At 43.7% G+C, this 22407-nt stretch overlaps 1 protein-coding gene across 8 annotated transcripts in view; it reads left to right on the plus strand.

Annotated features, from left to right (window-relative positions):
• ECT2L (epithelial cell transforming 2 like) overlaps window positions 1-22407 on the plus strand; it is an 84709-nt gene that overhangs the window by 8355 nt on the left and 53947 nt on the right. For 7 of the 8 annotated variants that reach the window (XM_047858445.1, XM_047858442.1, XM_047858448.1 and 4 more), the window contains exons 2-5: window positions 3743-3834; window positions 5640-5756; window positions 6885-7011; window positions 8722-8834. In XM_047858445.1, the coding sequence (XP_047714401.1) occupies window positions 6910-7011; window positions 8722-8834 (215 nt within the window). In that variant the 5' untranslated portion in view covers window positions 3743-3834; window positions 5640-5756; window positions 6885-6909. The remainder of the gene's footprint in view (window positions 1-3742; window positions 3835-5639; window positions 5757-6884; window positions 7012-8721; window positions 8835-22407) is intronic. The other variant, XM_047858444.1, reaches the window with a different exon arrangement.

Here is a 22407-nt window from a genome sequence, read left to right on the forward strand (position 1 = left end):
ACACATCTGGTGCTTTGACGGAGGGTGGCTGAAACAGCTTTGCACTGGCTCAACCTCTGTCTCTCCAGATGGTCTCTCATCATTCTGTAATGTAGCTCGAGCTTATTTACATGGCAGCTAGATCCAAAGCGTACCAAACGAGAAACTGCGAATCTTCTTAAGGCCTAGGCCCAGAAGCCACACATCTTCACTTCATCAACATCCATCAACATCCTCTGCCTCTTGATGGAAGAACTGATACGCATACACAAGGATGGGAGCAATTTTTCCTGGCCATATGTGCAGACAATATACCCCGTTGTGCTCTCTGGCCACAACAATTCACGTGCCTTTTGCATGCAGAATACGTTTACTCCATCCCAGGACACCTAAAGTCTCATCCAATTATGGTACGAGGCTTGAAGTCTAATCTCTTGTGATCTGCATTAGGGCCAATTGCAAATGAGGCTCCGCATCTGTGGCTTTTCTTGATCTGGAGACCTGTGAACCTGGCTGTCTCCCAGACACCCGCCTTATGCTGGTGACACACAAGAAGGGTAGTATTTCCTGTTCATAAAGACAGGAAACACAAGGCACATGGCAGTTGCTGACACAGCAACTCTGAAATTTAGCCAGGCCAGTTGCCCTGATTATTCCTCGACTGCATACAGTCCAGGTCTCCTCCTTGGGTGTGGCCTCCTATTCCATTGTCCTCAGCTCCTCTTAGTTCTGCACTACTGACTCTTGGCTTCACCTTCTGAATCATCCATCCTTTCCAATAAGAAATGATTTGTGGTTGGGGCGCCCGGGTGGCTCAGTCGGTTAAGCGTCCAACTTCAGCTCAGGTCATGATCTCACGGTTCGTGGGTCTGAGCCCCGCGTCGGGCTCTGTGCTGACAGCTCAGAGCCTGGAGCCTGCTTCAGATTCTGTGTCTCCCTCTCTCTCTGCCCCTCCCGTGCTCACGCTCTGTCTCTTTCTGTCTCTCAAAAATAAATAAATGTAAAAAAAGAAAAAGAAAGAAAGAAAGAAAGAAAGAAAGAAAGAAAGAAAGAAAGAAATGATTTATGGTTGTAATTGCCTAGCTTTCTCAGCCTGCTTTCTGCCTATAGAAAGTCGGTGTGTCAGAGACCATTGCAAAGTTTCTTGGTCCCTTTTCTTTCTAGCTGGTCATGCTTTCACCAGAACAGTCTTCTTTCTATGCACCTAATTATAATCTATTTTAATACAAGACCTCCTTCCACCAACCTCTAAGATAGACTCCTCTCTGCCTTGTGCTGTGATTCAAGGTGCTGTGGGGCAGTCTTTAAGATTCTTAGAAACTCATTTGTTTTCTTTGTATAACTTAAAAATTTTATTTATCTATTTTGAGAGAGAGAGAGAGAAAGGGGCAGAGGGAGAGAGAGAATCCCAAGCAGGCTCTGTGCTGACAGCAGGGTTCAAACTCATGAACCACAAGATCGTGACCTGACCTGAAATCAAGAGTCGGACACTTGACCAACTGAAGCACCTGGGGGCCCCAAAACTCTTTTATTTTCTAAATGAGAGGGTCAGTACCATTGCAAACCTTTTAAAGACCTTATAAAAGAAGTCTTTGAAATGAGACCTTTATTATTTTGAGACTTTTTTCTAGCCGAAGATACTGTATTAGATGTTCTTTATTTCCACTAAATTCTACCCCAAAACAAAACCGATCTTTCAGATCATTTCGTGTCTCCCTGACTGCATGATCTGCAGCTAAAAAAATCGATTAGCCTTTTCTACATCCTGCTTAGAATCTCTTTAGTCAGGTCTACGTATTCCTTGGTACGTTTTCTATTGTCCGTACTAACGCAGACACCAGCGTCACTAAACGTTTCACTGCCACATAACACAGTCACCATTTGCCTGGCCTTTCGTAGCAGCTCCACTGCTCTTCTGCCTCTACTAACTGTCTGCTGACCACCCGTCCACTTTCCACACACTGCCTGTTCCTAAAGTCAATGCCCTATGCCCTCAGTTATGTTACGGCCACACTGTACTTCCGGGTACCAACTTTTGTATCAGTTGTTAATGCTGAATAACAAACCAACTTCAAACGTAGGGCCTTAGCCCAATAACCATTGATTATTTCTCCTGAGTCTGGGGTCAGTGGGGCCCAACTGGATAGCTGTTTTGTTCCACGTGTTGCTCACTAGAATGTTCCTTTCTCCACCGCTCTGCATGCCACCTCTCTCACACATCAAGTGACCATATATACGTGAGTCTGTTTCTATTGGTTTGTCTGTTCTTCTGCCAATATCTCATGCTGTTCTTTAGGGTAGCTTTATCACGAGTAAGTCCTAACGTCATAGAGTAAGTCTTACCACTTTGCTCTTTTTTTTTTTTCAATTTCTCTCTTTTTTTTTTTTTTTATAGAGAGAGGGCATGTGAGCAGGGAAGGGGATGGGGGGAGGGAGAGAGAGAGAGAGAGAGAGGAGAATCTTAAGCAGAGTCCATGCTCAGTACAGAGCTCAAAGTGGGGCTTGATCCCCTGACCCTGGGATCATGACCTGGGCTGAAATCAAGAGTCAAACGCTCAACTGACTGAGCCACCCAGTCACCCCTTCTTTGTTCTTTTTGAAGTTGTCTTTGCTATTCTTGATACATTGCATTTCCATACACATTTCATAATGAGTTTGTCGAACACACACACACACACACACACACACACACACACAAGCTTCTGGTTTTGACTGAGATCATAGAAATTAATAGGTTAATTTTGTAGAACCAACACCTGTACATATGTATGCTCTTATTTAGATCTTGAGAGTTTTCTCTTGATAGGATGTTTAGTATTCTATGTGGAATATTTGCCCCTCACTGAACTTAAATTGGATTTTTAAAAATTATTACAAATGATATACTGTTATTTATAAGGGTTTGTTGTTAGTATACAGAAATACAGATTTAAAATTTTTTTTTAACATTTATTCATTTTTTGATAGAGAGAGACAGAGCGTGAGTGGGGGAAGGCAGAGAGAGAGGGAGACACAGAATCCGAAGCAAGCTCCAGGCTCTGAACTGTCAGTACAGAGCCTGATGTGGGGCTCGAACTCACAGACCTTGAGATCATGACCTGAGCTGAAGTCGGACACTTAACCGACTGAGCCACCCAGGTGCCCCCAGAAATACAGATTTTTAAATGTTGCTCTTATGCACAGCAACTTTGCTAAGCTTATGCATTAAATCTGATAATTTATCTGTAGATTCTTTGATATTTTTTTACATACAGTTATGCCATTAATAAGTAATGACAACTTTTACTTTTCTTTTTAAATTAGTATACATTTTATTTTCTGGTTTTATTGTATTGGAGAGAACCTCCAGGATAATAATGAATAAAGGTAGTAGTAGCAATCAGAAGGAAAGTTTCAACATTTCACTCTTAAGTTTAAGTTTGCTGTGTTTCTTATAATACACCCTTATTTGGATTACTAAATTACCTTCAAGTTCTAGTTTGCTAACATTTTGTTGTTATTGTTAGGAATGGATGCTGAAGCTTAGTAAATGCACTTTGCATACCTACTGAGATCATTATATAATTTTTCTCCTTTGTTTTATGAATGATAAGAAGTACATTGATTTTGTAATACCAAACCAAATTTACATTCCAAGGATAAATCCAACTTGGTGGTGATATGCTATCTTTTTATATATTGCTGGGTTTGGTTTTCTAAGATTTTGGTTAGGATTTTTGCATCTATGTTTATGATAATAAACTTATAATATTTTTCTTTCAAGGTCCTTATTGGGTTTTGTTATCAAGGTTATGCTGACGTCATTAAAGGACTTGGAAATAATTCCCACTTTTTTCATTCTCTGGAAGATTTTGTGTAAGTTTACTGTTATTTCTTTCTTAAATCTTTGGTAGATACAAATATTGGTTCCAGGAGCAAGATGCTGCCATAGCAACAGCAACACATTCCAAATTACGTGGTGTTAACATCCAGTCTGGCAGCATGAAACTGTTATTGGACACTTGGAACGATGTCAATCCACGTTATACAGCGGAAAAAACACTTGCAAAACTATAGTTTTGAATAGCGTAAATGGCTTGTACTTTATGCAGAGAGGTAGAAAATGAATGTTCTTAGAATGAATTTGTTACTCCTGGCTGCATTTGCTGAGGTACCTACCAGAAATAGAGGAGCTCAGAGAATATTTGGCTAGTTTGCAAGCAGGAACGTAAAGGAATTCAGAGACGGCCAAAAACTCAGGTACTTGCTAGGTTAGAAGATGGAACCGATTCACATCTTCAACTAGTAAAGAAACAATTGAGAAGGCCTGTCAGCAACAGATGCTGCTTAACCCCTGCTTAGTGGAAGGACCAAGCAAGAGTATGGGGTTAGGATCTCTGAATGGAACAAGGTGATAACCCGCAAGTACTTTCAGTTGGAAAAAGATCTCAGGGAAGAGAGACTTAGGGTTGGGCTCTTCCCAAAGAAGCCTGATAGGCTCAAAATCCTTGCAATTAAATTCAGAGAGAGAGGGGGAGAGAGGGAAATGCCTCTAAACAATGGTAGAATATAAGAATAGAACACTGCCTGGAATCAAAGCATAACTTAGAGTAGATTTTGAGAAAGTAGTACCGTCAAAGAAATCACTGACATGGCCTGAAAGAGAATGCGATTGTTTGAGACTAAAAATGATAACTGGGCCCCAGCCTCGCACAGCAGGATTTCGGAATTGCTGTGGATCAATTATTTTATATGTCATTCTTCTCCTTTCCAAATGGGAATGTTTATTGTGGTTATCCTTTCCCTGCTCTACCATTGTATGTATAGGAGCTAGGGCCAACCTATCTTTAGAGATTGCTAGAGCATGAGGAGCTATATCTGGATCTGTAGAGACTGTTGTGAATCATCCACATCTTCTGGGATCTGAACTAAAAATACTGATGAGGTGGCACTTCTGGGTTGTGTCCGTTAAGAAGTGGGCGACCATGTTCTACATGTGGAAAAAGAAGAGAACTGACCCAAAGGGTGAACTGAGATAGATTGTATGACGGCTCATGCTGTTGTATGATCCCCCCTGCTGGAGAGTAGGCTGGACCGAGTGACCTGTCCTGACTAACAGCAAAAGTGATGGTATATCACTTCTGAGATTGGGTTACCAAGAAGCTGACTTCTCTCTTGCGTGCCCTCTCTTGCTTTCTTATTTGCTCTGATGGAAACCAGCTACCATATGAACTTCCCTGTGGAGAGGCCCATGTGGCAACTAAGACAAGAGAGGCCTTCAGTCCAACAGTCCATGAGCAACTGAATCCTGTGAACAACCACATGAAAGAGCTTCACATCCTTCAAATGAGCCTGGAGTCCTAGCCAATCCCTTGACTGCAGCTTTATGAGAAACCCTAAAGCAGAAATACCTTTTATGGCCTTAACTGTGTCCCCCTAAATTTCATGTGGGAGCCCTAACCTCCAATGTAACTATATTTGGAAACAGAGCCTATAAAGAGGTAATGAAAATTAAATGAGGTTATAAGGTGAGACCTTAATCCAACAGGACTGATATTTTTAGGAGGACAGGAAGAGACACCAAAGATCTCTCTCTCTCTCTCTCGCTCTCTCTCTCTCTCTCTCTCTCTCTCCCTCTCTCTCTCTGCTGCCTACCCATTGTACTCGTTATATGCACGCAGAAGAAAGGCCCGGTACGAACACAGAGAGGAGGTGGCTGTGTCCAAGCCAAGCACGCAGCTGTCACTAGAAACCAGCTCTGACAGCACCTTGATCGTGGACTTCTAGCTTCCAGAATTGTGAGAAAATAAATTTTTGTTGTTCTTCAAGACACTCACTTTATGATATTTTGCTATGACAGCCCCAGCAGACTGATTAGGTACTCCACTATGCTGTGCCTCGATTCCTGACCCCAGTTGTTTTGAGCTGTTAAATTTTGGGATGCAATGAATCCATTGCGATGGATGACTGATACATTATGCTAGGTTTATTCTCTATGTCCTCATTGTGTCCTCAAAAGATGGGCAGGTAGAATGCCCTCTTTAAGCCCTTCAGATTACTGCTTTCCAGGGAAAGAAAAAGCAGTATTCCTGGTTGGTAGAGCATCATCCCAATTTCTGAGCCATTTTCCCAGAAAAGTGAAAAATAACTCTGATTTAGATTCACGTTTGGGTACAAACAGATGAGGACAGAATAAACTGCAATGCCTTGGAGTTCATGAACTCCCTGTGCATATTTGTATGGATTATCTTCCACAGGGATGTATATATACACGTGTATATATATGTATATATACACACATAATTTGCTGTAATTTTATCTAAATAAATATATAGATGTATGGGGCACCTGGGTGGCTCGGTCAGTTAAGCTTCCGACTTCAGCTCAGGTCAAGATCTCACGGTCTGTGAGTTGAGCCCCGCGTCGGGCTCTGTGCTGACAGCTCAGAGCCTGGAGCCTGCTTCAGATTCTGTGTCTCCCTCTCTTTCTGCCCCTCCCCCAGTTGTGCTATTTCTCTCTCTCTCTCTCAACAATGAATAAATGTTTAAAAAATTTAAATAGGGGTGCCTGGGTGGCGCAGTCGGTTAAGCGTCCGACTTCAGCCAGGTCACGATCTCGTGGTCCGTGAGTTCGAGCCCCGCGTCAGGCTCTGGGCTGATGGCTCAGAGCCTGGAGCCTGTTTCCAATTCTGTGTCTCCCTCTCTCTCTGCCCCTCCCCCGTTCATGCTCTGTCTCTCTCTGTCCCCCAAAAAATAAACGTTGAAAAAAAATTTTTTTAATAAAATAAAATAAAAAATTTAAATAAATATATAGATGTCAATGAATGGCAGAAATTATTATAATTCCCATGATGACAACATTAATATATTGGATGTTTCTAGGTGATCTTAATTAAGCCTCTATTGAAATGAATGTATATATCTTAGGGCTGGAAGAAAATAATTTGCTGAGATGTCAGCTCAGGATTCTTCTAGAAAAACTCTGGAAATGGAGTGCTTTCACACAAGATTCAGTGCCTGGACACCTTTCAGCAACAAGTCATTAAATAGAGAGGTAAGTTAGATATTCTGGAATAAAAGAAGTTTAATTTGTAGGGCTGATTTTACTGTGACATTCGGAGTCTCATGTCACCGTATTTAAAAAAAAAAACAAAGCGTCCGACTTCAGCCAGGTCACGATCTCGCGGTCCGTGAGTTCGAGCCCCGCGTCAGGCTCTGGGCTGATGGCTCAGAGCCTGGAGCCTGTTTCTGATTCTGTGTCTCCCTCTCTCTCTGCCCCTCCCCCGTTCATGCTCTGTCTCTCTCTGTCCCAAAAATAAATAAACGTTGAAAAAAAAAATTTAAAAAAAAAAAAAAAAAAAAAAAATAAATAGTTTTTAAAAAGATGAAAAACGATAGAATGGAATAAAAAAGTTCACAGTACATTACATAATGTGCAAGTAAGAATTGTTTTGGGGCGCCTGGGTGGCTCAGTCGGTTAAGCGTCCGACTTCGGCTCAGGTCATGATCTCACAGTCTGTGAGTTCGAGCCCCGCATCGGGCTCTGTGCTGACAGCTCAGAGCCTGGAGCCTGTTTCCGATTCTGTGTCTCCCTCTCTCTCTGCCCCTCCCCCGTTCATGCTCTGTCTCTCTCTGTCCCAAAAATAAAATATAAACGTTGAAAAAAAAAAAAAAAAAAAAAAAAAAAAAAAAAAAAAAAAAACTCTGAAGAATTTAGTTTTGGAGTCACTTCAAACAAAAACAAACTTCTATTTGTCGGCCCCAAGACAGTCTCTTCTCCCTCCAGTCTCCAACTCCTACTTTATGAGGAGCCCCAAGGTCTGCCTCCCCTTTCCCCTGTACCTCCAGGGACAAAAGAGAAGCCTCCAGAAAACACTGTGTGCTGGGGAGAAGAAAAGAGGAGGTGCTTTGGTGGTGTTCGATATGGAGAGTATTCATGTATAATTAATTCTCTGTGTATTTCTTTAATCCTCTCTTGTCAGTTCAGTCCAATGGCCCGGGGATGCCCCTCCTTTGAAAGGTGGTGCAGGAAGTAGTTACTGACTGGCTTAGGCAACTCTGTCAATCATTAACGGCTGATAGCTCATGCGTGGTTCAGGCCTGTTCCAAGGGAAGGAGACTAGCCGGGCTAAGGCCAAAGCCTGACCCAGTAATAAAGCCAGTGAGTTTGTATATATCATCTGAGCAAAGCTGGAGCGACACCCAGGTTTGGGGCGGGGGGGGGGGGGGGGGGGGGGGTCCTTGGCGTATGTCTTCCTTGGAGACACGTCTAACAATGGCTACTTAGCAATATTTATTAACTCTTGTTTTGGTGAGGGTTATAAAGATGTAGAACTGTGGGTTAGTAAAATCATACCTACTTAAAATGGCCCTGTTGTTTTCGCTATTCAAGTGTAGCCTGTAGGTGTTTTCAAGATGAAATGTTTGGCATCTGTTTCCCCAGGCCACATTGGTTTAGGTAGAAACAAGAGCCAGGATTCATTACCTCTTTGTTCTCCAGAGAGGCCCTCCTCGGGCCCCACTGTAATTATATCTCCTGGCCAGCCTTTCCCACCAGCCCACCCAACAAGCCTGGGCTTGTCTCTCTATCCCCAGATAAAAGCAGTTGAAGCGGAAGGGATAGACCTTTGCTACACAGTGAAAGTGCTTCGCGAACTGTAATGTGCTATGCAAATATTAGCCATGAGGTTGGTAGACTGTCTAAGGATTGCTTAGCAACTTAGATTGAACTATACAGGAAAATGACATTTTCTCTCCCTTATAGCTCTTTCAGGAAAGAGTTGCTCTTATAAGTCATTGGTTTGACCTCTGGACTAACAAGCAACGTCAAGAATTCTTATTCACGATTTTTTTACGATGCACTAAATCACAGTTAAGGTAAATGTAGCCCAAGGATGTAATCATCATTGGTTCTTAAAGGAAGATAAAATATAGTAAAATGTTTATATAACCTTTAAGGGTTTCTTTTTTTTTCTTTCCCTTAGAAAGAACAAATAAAGCGACTGGTATTTTAAGGTTTATAAACAGAATCTTCTAATGCTGCTTTCTCCTTGAGGATAAAATGGAGCCTTGGAGGGCTATAACACCTCCACACCACAGTGAGATGTTTAGCTTTTGCAAACATCAGAGACTTCAGCCAGTGAATTTTTAACATTCTCTTAGTATATTAAATTCTCCTTAGAAGGAAGGATAATATATGTCAAGTAGATATCTGGTACACAGGCGGTCCATAAATAATTGTTACCTGAACAACGGATCTGAAATGAAAGGATCTGAAAAATATCCGAGGAGTGACCAGGAAAGTAACATTTAGGAATACGGGCAAGAATGGTTAACGATAGTCGCCACCGATTGCCAATGGCTTCTTGTTCTTTTCTTGCCCTTGCCTCCTATGTCTGTTATTTGCTTTGAAATACTCCAGCAGAGATGGTGTGATATTTGAATGCACTGGTTGAAATTACATACAGGAACAGTTAGTGTTTTGATCAGGATTTAATGCTCTAAGCGTGATTAGCTAGCACTGTTACTGGAAAGGTCACAATGTCTCAGTTATTACAAGATACTTTGCTAGTTAGCATAGCACATATCAGACATGAGTTATTATCGGAGCAACCAGTGGCTTGTTCATTTGTCAGATGAACGGTAGAAATGGATTCTTTGGAGAAATTAAAGGTATTTAGATGTGGGACTGAAAATATTCTAGAGAGCCCTCTGACACGCCTGTTCCTGGCTGAAGAATCCAGCCAGCCCAGTAGCAGGTGCTTGTAAGACTTTATCCCCAGATCAATGGCCTTGCCAGTCTGGGGGTTTCTGGTAGCCTGAGGCTAGCAATGAGGGTAATAGTAGAATCTCGCTTCCGGAACATTGCACTTTCTCAACTGAGCAAACCTTTCACCCAAAGGACAGAGAGCTGGGACTCCTTCAAGCCCATAGAGGAGACTGTATGAAGTGCTTGGGGGTTGTTTACTAGGTTTGTTTAGGGAAACTGTAGGTATAGCAACGTTTGGTGTTAGTTGTTTTCACTACAGCCTGGTGGTGAGGTTGTTGGGAGAGGCGAATCTCTGAACTGCTGAGGTAGCTACCAAAAAGCACCAGAGTTGTGCAAAACCGGACTGGCCTATTTTAATTTGTAATACCTGCCTTCCCCCCTTTCTCACACTTCCTCCTGCCTGTCTCTTTTCAGTCAGCCATTTCTTCTCTCCTACCTGCTTGCTCACCTGCTCTCCTGCGTACCCTCGCCTGCATCCGTGGGTGCACAGTGGTTTGTCCACAGACGGTCCCCAATGGAGTCACCAAGTCACCGGAGGGAGGCAAGCACCTTCCTGGCCATGTTGAAAAAGGCTGCAAAAACAGGCCACAGACAAATAAGCTCTTTAGTCAATGCTTAAAAATCAGGGAAGGGAACTTTTTATGGGAGTCATCGGCTGGGTTTCCTTTTAGTCCAACTTTACAGCTTTCAAGATAAAATAATAGACCAAACCCCAAATCCAAAATTGCTTGTTCTCTTGTTCTTGTTCATCATGTTCTCTTCTCATGTATCATAAACCACGCAATTTTAGCTGTAACCACTGGAGGTCAATAGAGATCTTGTGGTATATTTTGAGGCTCATTAACATTAGGCCTGACATTTTGTCACTGGAAGTCGTAGCCTTTGTCTGGTACCTGAGTTTTTACTATGGCATCAGGATATGGGACTAATCTGCTCAGTGGAATTACTTTGCCTTGTTTCATAGTAGCTGCATTTCTGCAGAGAGCTGTGTAGGTTTCATAGTTTCATATGAAGCTATTATTACATATTCTGGGCTGCTGCTTTTAAGGGGAAGTTGTATGTCAACTTCTGGTCTCTAGATTTGGCATCCTGAACCCATCTTTAATTTGTAGTGGTGGTTTTGTTGCTGAACATCAATTAGTTTATTCCCCAAAATTTAGATTTTTTTTTTTTTAATTTATTTCAGTGAGAGAGTGTGAGCAAGCAGGGGAGAGGGGCAGAAGGAAGGAGAGAGAGAGAGAGAATCAATGCAAAACTCAAACCCACGTGACCCTGTGATCACGATCTGAGGTGAAATCAAGAGTCAGATGCTCAACCAAATGAGCCACCCAGGTGCCCCTGGATTAAGTCTTTCTTCCTCTCTCTTTGGGTCAGCCATGTCTCCTCTCCTGCTAACATCTACAGAAACTATTTGCTCATAGTCTAATCCAATTCGAGTTATGCTTGATTTTAATTAAATGTAAAAGCCCAATTCATTTTAGTCTTTCAAGTCAGCGCAATTGACTTTCTTTTAGACATCTTTATTGATATAGAATTCACGTGCAATAAAAGTCATCATTCAAAAGGTACAAGTCAGTGGTTTTAGTATATTCACAGAGTTGTGTAAACACTACCACAATCTAAGTTTAGGGCATTTTCAACACCCCCGAAAGAAACTTCCTACCCATTAGCAGTAACTTTCCATCTCCACCCCCAGCACTGGGCAACCGTGAAATCTACTTTCTGTTTCTATAAATTGCCTTTTCTGTACTTTTCATATAAATACAGTCTTACAACACGTGGTCTTCTGTGACTGGCTCTGTTCTTGTATTGTTGTTAAATAACAAAATGCAACCAAGCCAATGGGCGGCACCCATTTAGCAAGTGGAGCTGGACTCTGAGAGGAGTTGTACAAAACAAAATGGAAGGAAAGCTTTTATGGTTGGAGGGTGGGGGTAAGAAAGCTATTAGCAAAAGAAAAGGATTGTTCCAAACAAGGCTGTTTGCTAGGGGAAAGAAAAAGCAACAGGTCTTATCACGTAGATTGCCTCATCTTTCTTCGGGGGATAGAGACTGTGTACCAGACTTGTTGGTGCAGATGGGAAGAAAAATTTTCCTGACTGACCGGTTAAAGCCCCATTTCTGGGGGAGGCTGAAACTGCAATTATTGGGTATTAAGCCGCGGTCTGGCAACTCGGTCTAAGTGACACCATTTGGGGCCCGTGATTTTCTTTGTTCAGCCAATGTTCCCAAGGGTCATCCATTTTGTAGCAAATATCAGTACTTCTTTCCTTTTTGTCGTTAAATAATATTCCATGGATGGATAGTCCATATTTTATTTACCCATTCCTAAGTTGATGGACATTTGTGTTGTTTCCACATTTTGGCGATTGTGAATAATGCTAAGAACATCTGTGTGCATGCAGGCTTTTCTAGATGGATGTCTTTATTTCTTTTAGGTCTCTACCTAGAAATGGAACTGCTGGGTCAAATAGTGACCGTGCAATCAACTTTTGGTTGTTAAATATTTCTTTTGAACACTATTTATTCTTATAGTCCCTGTTCCCCCACCACTGAATAAGCTTATGGATGCATGAGAGAATTTAGCATTGCTTGAATGTCTGAAGTATTTATATGTAAACCGGGCTGTATTGGTACAAACCCCGTTTTCAAGGCTGAGGAGCCATTGTTTAGATGTTTTGTTTTATAATTCTGAATAATTTTGTCTTAATGGAAGCAGTCACAGTTATAAAGGTATTAAATAGGATATTGTGGAACTGTGTTGTCACAATTTTCTTTGAAAGTTTTTTCTTAATCTCAGTGAGGTAAGATTTTTCTTTTCTGTGCTAACATATATTCCACATTGTTCAGATTTAAGAAGATTTCTTTTAATGCTTTTATTTATATTTGAGAGAGAGCAAGACAGAGTGTGAGCAGGGGAGGGACAGAGAGAGAGGAGAACACAGAATCCGAAGCAGGATCCAGGCTCTGGGCTGTCAGCACAAAGCCTGGCGCGGGGCTTGAACCCACAAACCGTGAGATCATGACCTGAGCCGAAGCCAGATGAAGCTTGACTGACCCACCCAGGCGCCCCTTAAGAAGATTTCTTAAATGGAGTTTCATGATATTTAAGACATTTTTCAAAGGTTCAGCTTCTTAAACCATCACTCTGGCAAGTTCTTCCTCACCTCAACTCTAGTGGCCCCTCTCCTGGGACCTTTCCTGCGCATCTTCCACCCCCAGCAATGTTTACAAACCTCTATCATGGCATTTCCCCCAGTATATTATGCTTATATGACCACGTGTCTAAAAGCTTCCGTTAATGTCATCCCCTGCTGCTCGATTAGGCTGACTTTTCCTATGACTCCCAAAAGGACACTGGGCTGTTTGCGTCTGTCCCTCAAAGAATCCCATGAGAAGTTTGCCTCTGGTCTCCTAGCCACACTGGTGGGACCGGTTTCTAATTGCCCCGACTCAGCAGCAGGCAACGCCCCACACAAAGGCCTTTCATTCCAGGGCTGGAGCTGTTCAAACCTGTAGCTTTCCCCGGTGGGTCCTTGGGGCGACATTCACGCAAGTGCAATCCCAAGACACAGATGGACTGTCTTCTTCTGTGTGTGTGCATGTGTGTGTGGGTGGAGAGGGAGGACATGAACAGCGAAGGATTCACTCTCATCATGTGTGTCCATCACAGCCGACCAGAAATGGGGTGGTCCAGAAAAATGTACAGTGAAGAGAGAATACCCCCCACACTCACCTCCCTGCACCCACCCCCTCTTTCCAAGCGGCCCGTGGGAGAGCTCAGGCCAGGATGTCTATCCCATCTGGGAATGTGAGGAAATCTGGTGTATGCATTTCCCAGAGACGATGCATCTAGGTTAAATTTGAATTCAGAACAGCCCCATCACTCTGAGTTCCTGAGCATCCATTTGAAAGGAGACTGTTTCTGTGTGGAGGTAGCAGAGAGCATATTCAAAGGCCCACTGGGTTTCTAAATATCCAAGACGAGTCTGGAAATCTGGTTCCTCCTGAGTCTTCTCTCTCCTCAGCCCCAGGTTTTGGACATGCTCCCATCCTGTCACATAGATCACATGGTCATGGATAACCATCATTTGTCACTGGGGCAGTTTTTAGAAGTGGATGAAGCTAAGAAGGAAAACCCTTGAGTTTTATTGGGTGGGGATGGGGACAGAGGGAGAATGGATGGTGAGAAGGTCATTGGCTTATGCTAGGCAAAGCCTGTGCGCTTGAAATTCTCACTTCCCATTTTGTAAGTGGTACCACTCTTCTATGGTGGTGCCACACTTTAAAAGGTTTAACTTGTCTTCACAGCACTTAGCACCACCTGACATTATGTTATATACAGTGCTTGCTTACTTACTGTGTGTCCCCTCCACTAGACTGTAGCTCTGTGAGGGCAAGAACTTTTTCTGGTGACTCTCTGTGTCCCTAACATTTAGAACAATACTAGGTACACAGCAGCCACTGGGTAAATGCTTGCCGAATGAAGAGATCCTAAACACTCCTAATTACAAGAATAGCAAAAAAATGATCAGAACAACTTTTTCATTTGCTAGCTCCCTGGGAGGAAGGAACTTTTCAAGATATTCCAAGTTCTCAAGTATGGGCGATTACTAATACTTTGCTTCGCTCTAGACTTTTCACTATTGAATTAACTCAAGACTCCTATAAAACAATTCCAGAAGGAACTTTGCACAGTAATAATACCCAAGGGTGGCATGTCACACAACTCCGGGGGTGCTGTTTCACACTGTCATCTGTGTTAATGGCACCTCCTGAAGTCGTCCACTGCACAATTTCCCAAATGCCGCAGCCCTGATAATTAACGCTACCGGCCGTTTATAAGGCACATGATATTAGCTTCCACAGCTACCCAGAATCCTATTACTTCTGTGTAGGGGGAGTGAAATTCCCAGAAAAATCATAGGAAAATGGAGAAAGGTTTTAAGACAACATTTGTCTCTGTTCTGTATTGAAGAATCTGTTTAGGAAATGTCCAGGAGGGTTACGGCAGAGTAAGCATAGAGGTGGCTGCACACGAGCCCTAAGTAGGCTAGCAGGTCTTAGGAACAGAAGAAGAAAACCCCAAGTGCACAGTAAGCATTCAGTGGATGTTTGTCATCTTTCCTCCTGTTCTCCCGGTGTATTCTTTTGATGTCATGGTTAGAATGCTTTCAGGTGCAAATAACAGAAATGGAATTCAAACCAGCTTCAGAAGAAACGGGAATGCCTTGACTTAAGATTGGTCTAGCTTCAGGCCGGGAGAGATCCTTGGATTCAAACAATGTCACCCAGGCTGAGGGGCCTGCCTGCCTGCCCCCCTACTCCCCCCACCCCCACTGCCTTCTCTTAGCTCTGCTTCCCTTTGTCTGTTGCATAAAACTGAAACAGTAAGTGCAAGACCCTCGTGCAGGAAATTATAAACTTGTGTTAAAGGACAGTTAAAAACAAAAACTGAAAAGATGTGCTATGCTTAAAGATGCCCATTGTCTTGAAATTAGTCTTAAAGTTCAGGTCAGTCCTAGTGCAAATTCCCAAATAGGATACTCTTATGGACCTCGAGAAACTGATTCTAAAGCGAATCCAGAAAATAAAACGGATAGCGACAGGGGCGCCTGGGTGGCTCAGTCAGTTAAGTGTCTGACTGTTGATTTCAGCTCAGGTCACGATGTCAGGGTTCATGGGACTGAGCCCCGTGTCAGGCTCTGCAGAGACAGTGGGGAACCTGCTTGAGATTTCCTGTCTCTCTCTCTCTCTCTCTCTCTCTCTCTCTCTCTACTCCTCCCCAGCTCACATGCGCATGCTCTCTCTCAAAATAAAGAAATAAAACTTAAAGAAAATGGATACCAACAGTTAAGAAAAGTATAAATATAAAGGAAAAAAAGGAGTAAGAGTTATATTACCAGATATTAAAACCACATTTACCCCTTTAAGAAATACCTGTAGTCAGATCTCAAGTATAGAGGGGAGCAAGGACAGAGGCAAGTAAGAACTCTGAACTAAAGGGGCAACCCGTAAAGGTTGGGTAGATCAGACGCCTGGGCAGCTACATAGATGTTTTCTTTCTTTGGTGCCTGTTTAGTGGGCGAGACACTGTTGATTACCCGCGTGCCATCACCATTGCCTGTTTCTTCTCCATATTCCTGACAGAGGCCCTTCTCCCCAGGCATTATGTGTTTCAGAGGTGGCTTGTCACCCTGCCCCACCAAGGGCGAGTCAGGCTTGGACAGGTTCACGATGATTCTACCCCCTTGGTGGCGTCTGGATTATGAAAGGGCACGTAGGCACTAATTCTGCCTAAGGACACATGGCGAGTGGCTGCTAGAGAGCTTCTGGAAGAGTTTTCTTAGCTCTCAAAGGGACTTAAATAGGGGCTTGAGGAAGGGACACGCCCTTTCCATCTGTGGTTCCTGTTGTGTGAGGATAATCGCTCACTTTGTTAGTCATTCGGAAATCACCTCAAGGAATGAGCCTAAGGACCAAAGCAAAGTACTGAGGAGGCAAAGTGAAAATATGGAAGATTCTGGCCTTTGATGACCTCATTGAGTCCTTGAATTCACTAACCCTGGAGCTGCCCTGATTTTCCTTATTGCTTAAGTGAAAGGAAGATAAATAGGTTTAACATGGCCCATAATGATCCATTTATCCAGTCGTCCCTTCTCTGGTCACATCAACCCTCTGGAATTTAGCTGTGAACCAGCTACCTTTAGAAAAATAAAATGCATCGAAAGCTCAACTGACGCTCTTTACACATGGGAGAGAGCCAATTAGATTCCTGTGCAGGTCTCAGAACTTCATGAGCTCAGGGCCTCCAAAAGGAGTTCCACCTCCTCCTAAGACCGCCCTACACACACCCAGTGCTTTGTACTCGGCTTGACATGAGCCCCGGGATCTGCTGCTACTGGGAAGTCAAATTCCCAGATGCTGAGAAGGGCTGGGCCCATAGGATCACTTGGAGTTTGTAAAAACAGACTCTGAACCCCATCCGTGGAGGTTTTGGCTCAACACGCGGGGATGGGGCCGAGGAAGCAGTATTGACTCCATTCCCAGAGTGCTGTGGCGCACAGCCAAGGGTGACCTGATGGCCCCAAGAGTCCACTCTTCCTCAGAGGCAGGAATGCAGGATGCATGAGTACCCCGTTCCTTCTATTCCCAACGAAACAGAATGATCTGTTCGGGTTCTCTAGATGCCTTTTTCATCTTTCCCTGGCACTGCTGCTTCGTGGGTTTCGAATGCTTCGTTGTGAGTAACCCCCAAACTTGACACGAGTAATAAAGGAAATATTTCCCTCTCCTATAATTGAAAAAATCGGAGTAGGTTTGGCTGCAGTTGAAGCTCAATTCAGAGGTTCAGTAATAAAACCAGTGACTTGATTCTTTCTGCTCTTCAGCTCTGCCTTTGGCAGTCCTGGCTTCATTATGAGGTTTCCTCCGTTGTGAATGGACATAAAAATAATTTCCTTGTTTGAGCTTCACTCTGCTTGGACTAGCATAGGTCCATGCCTACTTTTGCCAGTTGCTGTGGCCAGGAGATTGACCCAAATAAATGGAATTAGCCTTTATTCATATGCATTTTGGAGCCAGGGATGGAATCGGCTTCTACAGAACCACATGGATCACCCTATAGAAACTGAACTTATTTTACCGGAAGTAAATGATGGGTGTCGGAAGAATGCTGTCTCTTCATCCAGCATTCAACAAATATTTACTGAATGCCTACCATGTGCCAAACACAACTCTGGGTGCCCGGGATTCAACAGTAAACAGAGTGTAAAACATTCCTGCCCTCTGAAGTTCATATTTTAGGAGAATAAAATATGTCCTGTTTCAGGACAAGGGGATGTCCCTGCCTCTCTCCGGATATCCGAGAGCGCAATGTAGCACCAGCACAAATATTTTGGAGTGTTTTCCGTGTTTCAGAAGCTAGAGCAATGTGGCAGACTGAATAGTGGCCTCCAAGTATGTCCACACCCTCACCCTGGAACTCGTGGATGTTACGTGATGGGGCAAAGGCAGTTTGCAGATGTGATGAAGGATGTTGAGGTGGGGAGGTTATCCTGCGTGATCGGGGCTCAGCGTAATCACAATCGCCCTTAAAAGGGAGGCAAGAGGCCCGACAGACAATGTCATGCCAGAAGCAGTGGGAGAGATGGAGACGTGTGACAATGCTGTGCTTCGAGAAGTGGCCACGAGCCAAGGAAGGCCGGCCGCTTCTAGAACGCGAAAGGGACAAGGGGACAGATTCTCCCCTCCGAGCCTCCAGAGGGGGTCAGCCCTGGCAGCACCTTGACTGGAGCCCAGTGAAACTGATTTCAGACTTCTGACCTCCGGAACTCTGAGAACATACATTTGCACCGCTCTAGGCCAGTTAAGTCAGCAGTAATTGTTAAACAATGAACAGGAAGTTAATACAAGTAGTGCTTTTCTATTTTTATTATTTTTTTCATTCCTTATTCTAACTTACACGTGTTTTCTCAGCCCCTGCCAAGTCAGAAGCACCGTACCAAGTGCTGGGGGCATAGCAGCAAACAAGACAGACACCATGACTTCTTCCTTGCGGCTTGAGGTGCAGTGGAAGAGAAAGACTTTCAATAGTGAATGAGCCCCAAAATGGATGGAGTTTGAGGGTCAGCAGGAACGGAAACACAAAACCCATGCTTAGATTACATTATAGTGCACATCAAGTGTAAAGGATACAGGTTTCAGCAGAGGACAGGCGATGACATTGAGAGGGGAGTGCTCTGTGAGCGGCAGGAGCCTCCTCCGACAGGCAAGGATGTGGGCAGCAGGAATGGTCAGCCTGTTGGGGAGGTGGGGGGATTCTGTCAGCACCCCAGAAATATCACCCTAAAATTTCACTGCCATTACCTTACATGGTCACCAATATTGTTGCGAAAAATGGCTTCCCACCAGCCACATAACTTAGACCCGCCATGCTGGTTCCAGGTATACTTTCTTGCTCCTTCCCCAGCACCATATTGCTTCACTGGCCACAAGTTATACCGTATGTATCATACATGGAAGGTCGTACTGCACTTTGATAACAATGAGAAGTCTGTGTACATGCATTCTCCTTTATTTCCCAAGCAGGCTTGACCAGCCCCCCCGGATATCAGATAAATAGCTCCGACCGTGCTCAGTAGCAAAGGAAAAGTAAGGAGACCTCAGCGGGTCCAGGGGATCAGGACAGCCTTCCCCTGAGGATCTGACATTTAGGCTGGAGTCTGAAGGATACGTAGGAGGCTAGACAAGCAAAGACTAGGAGAATGAGTGTTCCACTTGGTAGGGACCACCTGTGTGGAAGCCTGGGGCCTTCTTTATCTCTTCAGTAGTAATTCCAGGCTTTTGTAGAAGCACTGGAACATGTGAGTAGGCAAAAAGAGGAAAATCACCCAGAATCCCCCCACCCAGAGATAACCTAATTTTTTATGCTTATGTGCCTCCATGTAGCTATGAATCAGCATAGACAAACTATTTTAAAATCTTTAAAAAAATTTTTTTAAGTTTATTTATTTCTGAGAGACAGAGAGAGCGAGCGGGGGAGGGGCAGAGCCACAGGGAGAAAGAGAGAATCCCAATCCGTACCGACAGTACAGAGCCCAAAGTGGGGCTCGAACTCACAAACTGCGAGACAGGACCTGAGCCAAAATCAAGAGTCAGACACTTAACCAACTGAGCCACCCAGGCGCCCCAATTTTATTTTATTTTATTTTATTTTTAATTTTTTTTTTCAACGTTTATTTATTTTTGGGACAGAGAGAGACAGAGCATGAACGGGGGAGGGGCAGAGAGAGAGGGAGACACAGAATTGGAAACAGGCTCCAGGCTCTGAGCCATCAGCCCAGAGCCTGACGCGGGGCTCGAACTCACGGACCGCGAGATCGTGACCTGGCTGAAGTCGGACGCTTAACCGACTGCGCCACCCAGGCGCCCCGAGGCGCCCCAATTTTAAAATCTAAAAAGATTTTAAACTCTTCAGTCACCCTTCCTTATCGCTTTCTCCACACCCAGCTTTGTTCTCTCATTCACAGAAGACTTCGGCGTACGTTCTCCACTCTCTTTATTCCCCAAACCTGATCATTATTCTGTGTGACCCTGGCATCCGTTGTGGAAGCCCACCTAACCCAGACCCTGGCCGTGCCATAAAGTGGTGGTAAAGCCACCAGTCGAGACTCCAGGGTACTGCCCGGGGAGCAAGAAAGCAGGGACCTCTGCCAACGTGACTTCCCCTCTCCAGGCCACCGCTGCAAGCTGTCCTCTCAGTGGTTTTCATCGCGGTTTGGGCTGCTTCTTTCTCCTTCTTATCAGAAATTTAAGAGCTGAGAATTAGATTCAAGTTCCGTATTACTAAGCCTTGTTATTTTTGCAAAGTACACATTGTACATTCAGTAGCACACGGCAAAGTAGTGTCATGAATTATTTAAATGAAGATATCCTTGTCACAATAAAGGAGCAAAGCACATTTTGTTCATTGTCTCTTTACATGTTGTTATTTCTCTTCACGGATTTCTTACTTTGCAACATTAACTAAAATGCAATGAGCCACGATGTCATTACCACAAACTACCCTAGTTCTGCTGCTTGGGTACTGATTTTTTTTTTCTTCTTTTTATGTGGCTGAAGCATGTTCCTTTTTTCTTGCTTAAGATTTATTATACTTGAGGGGCGCCTGGGTGGCGCAATCGGTTAAGCGTCCGACTTCAGCCAGGTCACGATCTCGCGGTCCGTGAGTTCGAGCCCTGCGTCGGGCTCTGGGCTGATGGCTCGGAGCCTGGAGCCTGTTTCCAATTCTGTGTCTCCCTCTCTCTCTGCCCCTCCCCCATTCATGCTCTGTCTCTCTCTGTCCCAAAAATAAATAAACGTTGAAAAAAAAAATTTTTTTAAATAAAAATAAAAAAAGATTCATTATACTTGAATGTGTCCTTGTAGCAGTGCTTGCTACGAACGAATGTAAAACATGTATAAGTGAGGTCCACTTTAAAAAGTAACTCAGATCCTTGGGGTGCCTTGCTGGCTCAGTCAGTGAAGTGTATGACTCTTGATGTCGGGGTTGTGAGTTCGGGCCCCGTGCTGGTTATAGAGATTGCTTAAAAATAAAATCTTTTGGGGGCACCTGGTGGCTCAGGTTATGACCTCGAGTTTCGTGAGTTTGATTTGAGCAACGCATCAGGCTCTCTGCTGTTAGCATGAAGCCTGCTTCAGATCCTCTATTCCCATTCTCCTGCCCACCCCCCCCCCCCCGCCGCCGCTCTCTCTCACTCAAAAATAAAACATTAAAAAAAAAGAAGAAAAAAGAAAGAAAATATTTTGGGATACCTGGATGGCTCAGTTGGTTAAGCATCTGACTCTTGATTTTGGCCCAGGTCATGATCTCATGGTTCATGAGATCAAGCCTCATGTCAGGCTCTGCATGATCAGCTTGAGATTCTCTCTCACGCCTCCTCTCTCTCTGTCCCTCCCACTTGCTCTCTCAAAATAAATAAACTTAAAAAAATAAAATGATAAATAAATAAACAGTAACTCAGATTCAGTTCTTCTCCTTTGCTTGGCTGGGATGGAACAGTAGACAGTGTGCGGTGGGAAGGGGGTGGGAACAAAAACTCAAGATACTGAGGCCCGTCTTTGAAAAGGAGGCTGAAAACATTTCTGTTTTGCACCTTATTTTATTGATCTGCTTTATAATTTTAAGTGAGAGCATACTGTCCTCCAAGAACCAGTGAAAGGATTGTGAAGCCTGTCTGGGACAGTGAGGACTCAGATCAGCGATCCCCGGGGATTAGCTGTTCCTGGTGTCCTCACTGCCTCATTGGGCTTGAATGTTAATCTCTCAACAATGAGAGGAGCCCTCATGATACTTTTGTCTGTGGATATGATATGCTGCCAGTACATGCACAATTCCATCCTTTGCTCTCCTGCTTACACACACACACACACACACACACACACACACACGCACACACACATGCGTGTGCACACACGCACGCACTCCCCAGACTGGCATGCCAATATGTTCATTTTATCCATCTGTCTATCCCTCTATCTATTTACTTCTTTCTTTTTAATTATTTTAAAGTTTATTTATCCATTTAGAGAGAGAGAGCACAAGCAGGTGAAAGGCAGACAGAAAGGAAGGGACAGAAAATCCCAAGCAGTCTCCACACTATTAGCGTGGAGCTGATGTGGGGCTTGAACTCATGAGCCGTAAGATCATGACCTGAGCCGAAACCAAGAGTCGGACACTTAACCGACTGACCCATCCAGGCGCCCCACCATTGGGTTCATTTTGAACCACTGTTTTGTCTTAGGTTGTGACAAAGCTGCATGGACAGGGATCAAGAATGAGCAGTGGCCTCAGATAAAGCCAGAGGAGTAGAAACACACAACATAATAGGCAATCATTAAACCTTGCAAATGATGTAGGCAGCCTCTTCTTTAAAAACAGAAATCAAAAAACCTTTTTGTTTTGTAATAATTTTTAACTTACAGAAAAATTCCAAAAACTTGTGCAAATAATTCCTTTATACTTTTCACCTGGATTCCTCAATGGTTAACATTTTACCATTTCACCTTATTATGCTGAATCATTTGAGAATATGTTGCAAACATGATGCCCCACTAAAGCTAAGCATCTCAGTATGTGTTTTCAAAACAAACAAACAAACAAACAAACAGGACATTCTG

This window comes from Prionailurus viverrinus, chromosome B2 (genome assembly GCF_022837055.1).
Source record: "Prionailurus viverrinus isolate Anna chromosome B2, UM_Priviv_1.0, whole genome shotgun sequence".
NCBI classification, from domain to species: domain Eukaryota; kingdom Metazoa; phylum Chordata; class Mammalia; order Carnivora; family Felidae; genus Prionailurus; species Prionailurus viverrinus.